The 12,325-nt window shown below is 45.2% G+C and overlaps 1 protein-coding gene across 3 annotated transcripts; it reads left to right on the forward strand.

Annotated features, from left to right (window-relative positions):
• Window positions 1-1,538: 1,538 nt before the first annotated feature.
• Window positions 1,539-11,720, forward strand: LOC124033267 (protein unc-45 homolog B-like). Of its 3 annotated transcripts, none has more exons than XR_006838349.1 (21): window positions 1,539-1,671; window positions 2,218-2,388; window positions 2,510-2,546; window positions 2,693-2,868; window positions 3,104-3,193; window positions 3,346-3,513; window positions 3,692-3,857; window positions 4,091-4,261; window positions 4,488-4,659; window positions 4,918-5,218; window positions 5,397-5,491; window positions 5,881-6,022; window positions 6,160-6,300; window positions 6,969-7,096; window positions 7,231-7,297; window positions 7,446-7,559; window positions 7,696-7,811; window positions 8,170-8,287; window positions 8,400-8,555; window positions 8,912-9,957; window positions 9,996-11,720. XR_006838349.1 is itself a non-coding variant. In XM_046345251.1 (20 exons), the coding sequence occupies exons 2-20, from the start codon at window positions 2,218-2,220 to the stop codon at window positions 9,182-9,184; spliced, it is 2,802 nt and encodes a 933-aa protein (XP_046201207.1). In that variant the 5' UTR covers window positions 1,539-1,671; the 3' UTR covers window positions 9,185-9,982. The 3 variants fall into 3 exon arrangements, 1 of the variants encoding a protein (XP_046201207.1); XR_006838350.1 differs by having other exon boundaries at window positions 10,041-11,720; XM_046345251.1 differs by lacking the exon at window positions 9,996-11,720 and having other exon boundaries at window positions 8,912-9,982.
• The last annotated feature ends 605 nt before the right edge of the window (window positions 11,721-12,325 follow it).

Below are 12,325 nucleotides of genomic sequence, written 5' to 3' on the forward strand. Positions count from 1 at the left end.
GGTCCCACACCCTTTTAAGCACTTTCTCCAAACTCAGCCATCTCACGTTTGTGTGGCAGGGGAGATCTGCATCACCCGACTCTCTTCCAACAGTGAGACAAACTGCCTGTGGTTTAAAGATTTTGCTCTTATGAAGTTTACCACTTTAGTGACTATCCACAATATGGCTTATTTTCAGAAACCATTTACAGAGCACCTCCTGATGAATAATGCAATGCAGGAAAATAATTTGCTGATCTTGGTTTAGCTCAACTACTTGATATTGTATCCTTTTCAAAAGACCTTATGGTTCTGTTCTTCATTGACTTCATTCAGGGCCAAGGAGAAATAGGTTTAATTCTCTACCTTGTACTTCAGCTGTTGTTCCATATTCTCTGGGATGTCCTCAACATGCCGTGTCACTGTTCGTCTTGACAGCGAAACATTTTCAACCCGCTCTTTGTTGTCGGGGAAAAGTATTGCTGCAGTCAATTAAACATTATATCAATGGATTCGCCCTCAGCGAATGGCTTGCTATGTTTAGCAATATTGTGGGACAGTACATAGCTATCTCTCGCAATTCCGTCGTTTGCTGAATGCATTTTTGTGAAAAGTCCTTGCTGAAAAAGCAACATTTTCGATGCACTTGCCATCTGCTAAGAATGCATATATCTATATTTCCCTGCATTCTTCGTCTAGAAGTGTCAGGCCAAGTTGTAACGTTAGCGATGCTCTCTTTGCACACAGCTTTCCCTGATACCTCAATAAAGACATATTTCGATGTCCACTCTTGCTGGAACACCCTGCATTCATTGTCTACTTTCCTTTTCTTTGGAATCTTTAAAACGTATTTTTGCGCAATTTCTAGCTAGTTACGATGTGTAACTGACGTGTATGTCAGCTTGTCAGTCACTGTATGTTCTCGTGCAGGTGTTATTTATACGTGCCTTCAGAATAAATGTTCCACAAGCGGTGGGAGTTAAATCATTACAGAAAGCCGAGTATTCATTTGGCTTTTAATTTGAATAACAAATACGTTTTTCAAAACTTGACTATTGCAAATTCTTTATGTGATTTGAGCATGATTTCATGGGCAATATTGAATCAGGTTGCAGGCCGCATACGGTCCCCGGGCCGGCCTTAGGCCAGGCTTGTTCTAGAAGCTGCCAGGTCATTCTTGTGTGTTCCTACAGCTTCCAGTGAGCTGCCAGACCCCCCTACTACACCTACTCCCGCCTCACTAGAGGTGCACAAGCATTTTCTGGTGAGTTCTCAGCTGTCATCGAACCTATTCTTTAAATAGATCATATCAGGGCCAGACCATGTTTCAGGGGGTTACCCATGTCATAACGTACAAAAAGATAAACTACTACGCAATTATTTTAATGACTCAGCATTGGTATGTTGTCATAAAATAAATGAGACATTTTAACAAACCCGATCCAATGCTAAATGTGAGAATTCAGTGTACAGTTCTCTCAGGAAGTGTCTCTTCTGTGTAGAGTAGACCCCCATCCATTTTTTAAATGGTCCCACCCTGGTTTTGGCCCACCTCATGAGATGAGTATTAAGGAGAGGTGGGGTTGCACTAATACCAAAAAAATAGAACGCAAAACAATCAGGGAGTGAAGCTCAACACTGGACACTCAAGTGAAAATAAAAGGAGAAGAGAAGAACACACAATCCTGAAAGGTATAAATTATATGGCGCTATTGAGAGACATGTATTGAGTGTACACAGTCTTGAGTGACATGCTTGCCTGTCAGGGGCTCTAGGACAGGGGACAGAGGACAGGGGACATGTCTATCAGGAGCGGTGGAGTGGCTGTCCATTAGAATGATTGTATTAGTGGTAAGGCCCCCACTGTGGTGCAAAACAATGCCCAAGTAAGGCATGAGGGGTGGCCATTTAAAGTTAGAGAACGTGCTGGGCCATTTGCTAAAGGGGACTCGGGTAAGGAGACATTGTAGTGAGAACGGTAAGAAGAGTATTATTTTTTCTTACAATATTATATTTGTTTGTCATTTTTGGGACAGTGAGGTGTAATCACTCATGCTGATTTAGAATTTTGAACTGTGATTATATGTATTTTTCCGAGATCAAAATGAATGGAAACCTTGTCAAGGTGTTGTAATATGTGCTGTTTACTCTTTGAGTACCAGTCATTCATTGGCTTTAATGTTCAAGTCATACTGTAACCTGGAACTGTTGAACTATAACTTCTCATTTCCTCACCAGATGGGAGAGATGGCAGATCCAATCCAGTTAAAAGATGAGGGAAACAAGCATTTCCAAGCCGGTGAGGTGGACAAGGCCATTGAGTGCTACACAAAAGCCACCAAGTTGTGCAAAGACAAAAAGGTGCTCGCTGTCATCTACAGGAACAGATCAGCCTGCTTCCTGAAAAAGGTAAACACCTAACCTCAACCACAGGCCTTCAACAAGCAAAAACTGCTTTGTTTCCTAATTATTCATCCCTGGTTGTGATTCCCTGATCCTCTGATGTTTTTGAACTCTTTTTCTTTCTCAGGAAAGCTACACCAATGCAGCCTCCGATGCCTCCAAAGGTACGGTAGAGTCTAGGAAATGTTTAGGAATAAACATTTTGCCATGCTCACCATAACATAAACTGACAAATCATGGATTATGCTCATACCACAGTGGTATTTTCACTTCAACCCAGACACTTGTATTATTCTCTGCTCTCCATCAGCCATTGACGTGGATGCAGCAGACGTCAAAGCCCTGTTCCGGCGGTGCCAGGCTCTGGAGAAGCTGGGCAAGCTGGACATGGCCTTCAAAGACGTCCAGAGGTGTTCCACCATCGAGCCCAAAAATAAGACCTTCCTGGAGACCCTCAGGAGGCTGGGGGCGGAGATCCAAGCCAAGGTGTGCTACCAACTGGGACCATTTAGACACAAGCCATTGGTTTACTTACTGATAACTATGTGATTATAATATTTGTTTGACTTATGAACAAGACATAAAAACACATTACGGTACTTATCTGCATCTCTCTTTCCCTCTTATGCTCTCTCTCTTATGCTCTCTCTCTCTATGCTCTCTCTCTCTCTTATGCTCTCTCTCTCATGCTCTCTCTCTCTTATGCTCTCTCTGTCTACAGCTGAAGACAACCTTCTCCACAGACTCACGGGTCAAGAACATGTTTGACATTCTGCTTGATGAGGAGATGGACAAGGACAAGAAGGAAAAGGTTTGAATGACACCGAAGTAGAGATCAGTTCCATTGATTCCACTTACTGTGATAAGCATGATGCTGTGGTCTTTAATAATTTTACAGTCTGATATCAAATGCAATGTGTGTAACTTTTATGCCAGTATGATTAGTATTTACTTCCCATGTAGGCTGCTAACAACCTGGTGGTTCTGGCCAGAGAAGATGCTGGCGCTGAGAGAATCTTCCAGAACAACGGAGTGCCTCTGCTGTTGGATATGCTTGAGACCGGAAAAGTAGAGATGGTCCTGGCTGCTATCCGTACCTTCGCGGGAATGTGCACTGGACACAAAGCACGGGTGAGGGGCAGGTGAAGACAGGGCAGTGCGTACGGGATTCTGTAAGAAGGGGAGCCAATCCTCCCCATTCCTGGTCCATTGGGACAGATATGGATCCTTTTCAACGTTTCTATTGTAATGTCTAGCCATAGTCCCCCTTGTGTACACTCAGTTGACCTGTATGTTTGTCTCTAAACAGACCATGGCCATTATCCACCTGGTGGGCATTGACAAGCTGTGCAGCATCATGGCAGTCGACAATGAGGACATCGCCTTGGCAACTTCCGACCTGTTCCAGTGCATCAATGACTCCCTTACCGGAGGAGACCAGAGGATTTATGGGAAGGAGGAAGCCCTGGTTTTGGGTGAGACATCCACTTACGTTTCTGCATTCCTATCCTGTTCCAGTCAAAAGCCCTACATTTATATACATGTATGTAGGGTTTTTTACCCAATGCGTATTGCCTCCGAATAGCATCTATTAGCTATATAAACACATTGTTCTGTTTTATATTTATTTACTTGTTATATAGTTACTTGTTTGTGTTTTTTAAACGCTTCATAAAAGTGGTCTGACACTTATTCTGTTCCCCTGCAGATGCCAGCAAAGACTTGAAGAGCATCCTGATGGCCCTGCTGGAGATGGTTGCCAGTAAGAAGGTTTCAGGACACGGCAGAGACCAGGCCCTGAACCTGCTGTGCAGGAACGTGCCTCGCAAGGACAAGAAAGACCATGACCACTCCAAGAGCCTCTTCACCATCGACCATGGTGAGCGAGTCGGTTAGCTTTGATCATGATCTGTGACACTAAGTAGACCTTTGACAAATGTTTGTAGTGGAAATTCTTACACAGGGACACTGATTGTTTATGACACCAAAGACGAGATGAACATTCTCAAGACTGTTTCTTCACAAAGTAAAATGTCCTTCCTCACTGTTGCTCAACTTAATTTAGGGACTTTGTCATTCATCTGGCTTTGTGAACCCCCCGCCAGGTCTGAAGAAGATCCTGAAGGTGTGTGGCCAGATACCTGACCTCCCAGACCAGCTGCCCATGACGGAGAACACTCAGCTCATCGCCAGCGTGTTGCTTGACAAGCTCTGGGACGACCTGCGCTGCGACCCCGAGAGAGACCACTACAGGGAAGTCTGTGACGAGTACATCAAGTGAGTTACATATTAGTAACATAACAGTGACATATGAGTAGCATATCTAATCAGAGTAACATCATACAGAGATTGATAGGTATCTGTGATGCACGCGTACATCATGAGTAATGTTACAACGAGGGAACTATCTAACGGCACTACCGTTGATGATGGTGATGAGTACTAAGTCAGCTGACTAACATTTATTCCTGACCTCTCCCCACCTCCCTCATCTACCCTTAACACTACTCCCCCTGACCCTGACTCTCTCCACAGAGGCAAGTTTGACCCCAACGACATGGACAGGAACATCCACGCCATCAACGCTCTGTCAGGCCTGCTGCAGGGGCCATTTGAGGTTGGCAACCAGCTGGTGGGTCGCCAGGGCATCATGGAGATGATGGTGGCGCTGTGCGGCTCTGAGCGTGAGGTGGACCAGATGGTCGCCGTGGAAGCGCTGATCCACTCCTCGACGAAGATGAGCCGCGCCTCCTTCATTATCACCAACGGCGTGTCGCTGCTCAAAGACATCTACAAGAAGACCAAGAACGAGAAGATCAAGATCCGTGCGCTGGTGGTGAGTGAGCTGTAGATTTACATACTATAGAATAGACATTTGCTCTTTTGAGGGGTTCATTGATAGTTCTTCATGTTTGATAACGTTACAGTGACTCTTCAGATTGATCTAAGTGTAACTTTCCCTCCAAGTTCATGAACTCACTGTTTTGTGTGTGTTTGTGTGTCTCTTTCCCCAGGGTCTGTGTAAGCTGGGCTCAGCAGGTGGAGATGACTATAGTATGAGGCAGTTTGCTGAGGGCTCCACTGAGAAACTGGCCAAGCAGTGCAGGAAGTGAGTCTGTTTTTTGGAGTCGGTAGCTTTGAAAGCTTATCTTCCATTACGTAACTTTGTGGTCTTAATATCACTGAAGTATTCATAGACACAGTCGATCACAGCCAAAAAAAAGTATTATGGACTACAATTATCAGGAGTAATAGAATGTGAACATATCTGTACCCTTATACTTGACTAATTACACACCAAGTCCAGACAATTATGACTCTTTATCTGGATAATTATGTGCTATTTGTATTGATATATTGACGTGTTTCAGTTGCAGAGAGAACAATATTATATTCCCTCAGTGTGATTTAGAAATGGCTTCCCATTGTCATAATCTGAAGATGGAGGACCATTTCCTGTTAGCCCGGTTCCCTGTTAACCCTCTTCCTGTGTGTCAGGTGGCTGTGTAACTCTGCCATGGACACGAAGACCAGGAAGTGGGCTATAGAAGGTCTGGCCTACCTGACCCAAGACGCTGATGTAAAGGATGACTTTGTTGAGGACGAGCCTGCTATGAAAGCCATGTTTGAACTGGCCAAGGTAGGTACTGTACTATTAAAGACAGAGCAGAGACCCAACTCATAGAAGATGACCGGAGCATAGTGGCATTAAAGGGTGAATATGGGACCTGGACGAGAGTACCTAACTTCACTCTTCCCTGTTTCCCTGTGATACAGTCTAAAGATAAGACCATCCTATATGCTGTGGCCTGTACCCTGGTCAACTGCACCAACAGCTATGAGAAGAAAGATATCATGCCTGAGCTGGTTCAGCTGGCCAAGTTCTCCAAGCAGCATGTCCCAGAGCAGCACCCCAAGGTAAGATGAGAGAAAGACACAGGCCTCCCCCTGTCTGTCCAGCAGGCAGGGGGAGGCAACTTACACACAGCTCTGACACACACACAAACACACCAGACATGCCACCAGCTGTCTTTTCATAGCCCCCAAATGCAGAACAAATTCAAGAAAGCATACATTATATAGAGCCATTATTGCATGGAACTCCCTTCCATCACAAATTACTCAAATGAACAGAGAACCTGGTTTCAAAAAACAGATAAAGCAACACCTCACGTAACAACGCCTCTCCCCTATTTGACCAAGATAGTTTGTGTGTATGTATTGATGTGTAGGCTATGTGTGCCGTTATTAAATGTATGTAGTTCTGTCCTTGAGCTGTTGTTGTCTATTAATGTTCTGTATTATGTCATGTTTCATGTTCTGTGTGGACCCCAGGAAGAGTAGCTGCGGCTTTCGCAACAGCTAATGGGGATCCTAATAAAAAAAACAAATACCAAACAAGTCATCCTTATTTATATCAGGAAATAACTGGACACCAAGTCACTGTAAACTAAACTAGTATAAAAGCTATATACATGTGACTATGCTGCTCTCTACAGTTAGCAAAGTTTATTATTCCTATTTTGAGGTCCTAGGTATATTGACTGGGGGAGGTGCTGACAATACACACGCTTCTCTGCCCCTAGGACAAGAAGGATTTCATCCAGAAGAGAGTGAAGAGGATGCTAAAGGGAGGGGTCATCTCAGCTCTCACTGTCATGGTGAAAGCTGACAACCTTCTCCTGACTGACCAGACCAAAGAGATGCTGGCAAGGTGAGCAACCTGGGACTGTACTAGGCTTGAACATTTAGCTTCTTATCCAGAGCCAACCTACAGTCAGTACACGCAATAAGCAATGCTGCAGAACAAATCGGATTGAAATCAATGGTGTTTGCTTTCATCCGCAGGGTGTTCCTTGCCTTGGCAGATGATGCCAAAGACCGTGGCACGATTTGCGCCCATGGAGGGGGCAAGGTGAGTGACAGACACAACAGACTCATCAGATCCTCCGTTCTAGAATCATCACTATTTCTTATAGCCAGCCTTACATTTGATGTATTACCCTTATCTAACCAGAGGGTTTCTGACTGTCTAAACCTCTGATCTTTTGTGTGTTCCCCAGGCTCTGATCCCATTGGCTCTGGAGGGATCAGCTATAGGGAAAATAAGGGCCTCCCACGCCCTGGCTAAGATCGCTGCTGTGTCCAACCCAGAGATTGCCTTCCCAGGAGAGAGGGTAAGAACCCGTCTGACCACTTCCTGTTACGTGGGGGAGAGGGTGTGGGCTCTTTCTCATTCTGCTTCCTGCTCTCTTTCTCTCTCTTACCCTACCTCCCTCACACTGCCTTGTCATCTCTCTCTCTCTCTGACAGATCTATGAGGTGGTGCGTCCTCTGGTCAGCCTGTTGCACCCTGAGAGAGATGGGGTGCAGAACTACGAGGCACTTCTGAGTCTCACCAACTTGGCTGGTCTCAACGACAAACTGAGGTGAGGCCTGTTAATTTACCAACCACACCACAGTATGTATAACCCAACTAAACACCTGAGACTATTACAGATTATTCAACAATCACTATAAGGTAGTCGATGTGTGAGAGGACAAGTGTTCAATAAGTTTAACCAGAAAACAGCTGTGAGCTCAGATATGCTCTGGGGACATTCCAGAGTTGTTAGTGTTTTTTCACTGTTGCTGTCAGAGCGTTTTGAGTGGAGGAGATGAGATGGTTGCTGCCAGAGTGTTTTGAGTGGAGGAGATGAGACGGTTGCTGCCAGAGTGTTTTCAGTGGAGGAGATGAGACGTTTGCGTGATTTCTTAACTATTACTTCCCATCCTCCACGGCTCCAGAGTGAAGATCCTGAAAGAGAAAGCTCTCCCTGAGATTGAGCAGTACATGTTTGAAGACCATGATCATATCAGACAGGCAGCCACAGAGTGCATGTGCAACCTGGTGACGTGCAAAGAGGTGAGAGGACACCCCTCAATCTTAGGGAACAGTGTCATCACATATGGTGTGTTGTGTGTGCAGGTAACAAACGTGTCACCCAGTGTAACTAACGTCACCATTGTGTGTTCAGGTACAGGATCGGTACCTGGAGGATGGGAATGATAGGCTGAAGCTGCTGGTGCTGATGTGTGCTGAGGACGATGAAAAGCTCCAGAGAGCTGCAGCCGGAGCACTGGCCATGCTCACTGCCGCCCAGAAGAAACTGTGCACCAAGATGACCCTGGTGGTATGTCTGTCTGGTTGCATTCACACAAGTACACTCACCTTGGGGTGACCCAAAGGCAGTTCCTGTGCAAAGATATCACCGATTTGAACTGCCGAATTGTGCCAATCAATCACAACGCTGTATCATCGCAGCATCGATTTATAGTCGTGACAGTCGGTATGTATCATGACAACAATGACTAGTTATGTGTTACGTAATCAATATGTATAATCACAACACTGAATATTGTTATATATTACTTAATACATTTGTGTCATCACAACACTGATTATAGTTATACTTATTCCAAATGTATGGTGAGGCCTCATCCACTTCATCACTTTGACTGACCAGTGTTTTCTCGGTTCACTCCGCAGACTTTGCAGTGGATGGAGATCCTTCAGAGGCTCATTCTCCATGACCAGCCCCAGATCCAGCACAGAGGCCTGGTGATTGTGTACAACATACTGAACTCGGACGACAACGAGCTGGCCAAGAAGCTGATCGAGAGCGAGATCCTGGAGATCCTGACAGTGATTGGCAAAGCAATGGACAACCCCAAGAGGCAGCTTGTGATCGATGTGGCACGCACCTGCCTGGTCAAGGCCATGGACCTCGGCCTCATTAAGCCATTCACAACCCCTTCTTAAAGCAGTGTTTCTTAAGCTTTTTATAGTACTACGGACTGGCTTGCAATGGACCTACTCCCTTAAAGGCGCAACCCAATCAACCAGAAACAAATCACACAGAAATAAGAACATGTATGACAGTTCCATTTTAGTCCAATGAGTGTGTATATTTGGTGGGTACACTTGCAAACGCCCATACCCCTCACTGCCCACAGTCCTCCCAAAGTGTCAGGCCAACACTTGTTACAGTACATTGGACTTACAGTTTGTGCCTTTTAATGAAAACTGCAACGTGTGAGCTAATTACAGTCTGCCTAACTTGCTGATCAGATACACCCCACAGATTGAGGTCCAGAGACTGAAGATTGAGAAACTCTGTGTTGAGTGTGGGCCAATGGACAGGGAGGCCAGGAGATGGGACTGATGGTGCACCTGAACAGCCACCTATCATGAAATCAGAGACAGTACAAATTAATCTCTTTAGATATTTTATTTAGAATTTTCAGAAAGAAAACACCACGTGAACGTTTAACCATTTTTTAGAAAAGACAACAATGCCTGTCTTGGCATTAAAGCTCTGTCCTGCAGGGTAGCTCACTGCCAGAGCCAAGCGTCATATGAATGTTATAATAAAACTATAGGCAGTGAGCATGATACGCTATATCAAATCCCCCCCCCCCCGATGGAAGAAACAGAACCCACAGGTGGAGGCTGGGCTGGTGGTGGGACATCAGAAACAGAACCCACAGGTGGAGGCTGGGCTGGTGGTGGGACATCAGAAACAGAACCCACAGGTGGAGGCTGGGCTGGTGGTGGGAAACAGAACCCACAGGTGGAGGCTGGGCTGGTGGTGGGACATCAGAAACAGAACCCACAGGTGGAGGCTGGGCTGGTGGTGGGATATCAGAAACAGAACCCACAGGTGGAGGCTGGGCTGGTGGTGCGACATCAGAAACAGAACCCACAGATGGAGGCTGGGCTGGTGGTGGGACATCAGAAACAGAACCCACAGGTGGAGGCTGGGCTGGTGGTGGGACATCAGAAACAGAACCCACGGGTGGAGGCTGGGCTGGTGGTAAAAACCCTGAGTGTAATATTTTCAATTATCCACCATCTTGGTATACAGCTTATGTCAGAATTGACCTCCAGGTGACCCCTACCCCCACAAAAATAAGACTTCCATCTTGATGACTTCTAGAAAAAGAAGGCAAATAGCCTCACACAGATGTTGATGTGTGTGTGTGTATTGTTGCATGTGCAGTAAGCCCACAAGCTGATTCTTTCCTCCTTTCTTGGCAGAGATCTCAGAAATGGTTCATTTGTAAACCCCAAATTGATCACGTAGAATGTACACTGAGTGTACAAAACATTAGGAACACAGACTGACCAGGTGAAAGCTATGGTCCTGTATTGATGTATTTTGATAAATCCACTTAAATCAGTTTAGATGAAGTGGAGGAGATAGGTTAAAGAAGGATCTTTAAGCCTTGAGACATGGATTGTGTATGTGTGCCATCCAGAGGGTGAATGGGCAAGACAAAATATTTAAGTGCCTTTGAACTGGGTATGGTAGTAGGTGCCAGGCGCACCGGTTTGAGTCAAGAAGTGCAATGTTGTTAGGCTTTTCACGCTCAACAGTTTCCGATGTGTATCAAGTATGATCCACCACCTTAAAGGCATCCAGCCAACTTGACACAACTGTGGGAAGCATTAGTCAACATCCCTGTGGAATGCTTTTGACACCTTTTAGAGTCTATCCCCCAACGAATTGAGGCTGCTCTGAGGGCAAAAGGGAGTGCAACTCAATATCTTAATGTTTTGTACACTCTGTGTATATGCTATATCTCACATCAGGCCTTCCGAATAAAGTAATGTTTGCTGTGACACATAAAACATTTTCCGTAGGTCTGTATTATTCCGCAAAGTTCTATCTAGCGCTGCTGTGAGGGGGAGGAGCGCATAACCTTGTGATGTAGCGCCAAGGATTGTCTATTATATTGACAAGATATACACGTGACCACTCTAACAAAGGAAATACATGTCCTCAAAGATGGCAGGCAGGCGGGAGGAGGCGAGATCAGGTGGGACCATTCTAGCCAATGAGAGTGCAGATACGATTGAAAACAACAGGCCAGCGAGATAGAGGACTCATCTTTGTATCTGTTCCATTATAGCGTTTGTGACAGCATTGGCAGCACCATTGAGCCTAACTCCATTTTAAAGTAGATGCATGCCAGCAAAGCCACTACACAACACAAAACCGAACAATACATTAACTGCACTATAATTGTGACAAATGGTGCCCACAAACTATTAGGGCCTACATAAAACTGTCCCAACAGAAAAGCTTTCTTTTCAGCACCATGGAGTGAAACCTTACCACCGCTACACCTGGCTATCAGTAGATACTTATCTGGCAGCGAAGCAGTTAATTCAGCCTCATCTACTGCCTTTTAAAAACATAGTTGGTATTTTTTCATTAAATTGAACTTTTATTTAACTAGGCAAGTCAGTTAAGAAAACATTATTATTTACAATGACAGCCTACACCAGCCAAACCCAGATGACACTGGACCAATTGTGCCCCACCCTGTGGGACTCCCAATCACAGCCGACTGTGATATAGCCTGGATTTGAACCAGGGTATCTGTAGTGACCCCTCTAGCACTGAGATGCAGAGCCTTAGACCGCTGCGCCACTCGGGAGCTATGGCTGACTTGTGTCACGCCCTGACCATAGTAAGCTATTTTTTCTCTGTGTTGGTTGGGGCGTGATAGTGTCTAGGGTGGGTCATCTAGGGTTTTTTGTATGTCTATGTTGGCCTGATATGGTTCCCAATCAGAGACGGCTGTTTATTGTTGTCTCTAATTGGGGATCATATTTAGGTAGCCATTTCCCTTTTGTGTTTGTGGGATCTTGTCTATGTTTAGTTGCCTGTCTGCACTAGTTGTATAGCTTCACGGTTCATTCATTGTTCTTTATTGTTTTGTTTAGTGAGTTTCTCTTTATTCAAATCATGTAGAACTCTATGCACGCTGCACCATGGTCTCATCATTACGACGATAGTGACAGAAGATCCCACTAACAAAGGACCAAGCAGCATGCCCAGAAGGAGGAAGTATCCTGGACTTGGGAAGAGATCCTGGATGGGAAGGGATCCTG

The sequence above is a fragment of the Oncorhynchus gorbuscha genome, linkage group LG04 (genome assembly GCF_021184085.1).
Source record: "Oncorhynchus gorbuscha isolate QuinsamMale2020 ecotype Even-year linkage group LG04, OgorEven_v1.0, whole genome shotgun sequence".
In the NCBI taxonomy this organism is placed as follows: Eukaryota; Metazoa; Chordata; class Actinopteri; order Salmoniformes; family Salmonidae; genus Oncorhynchus; species Oncorhynchus gorbuscha.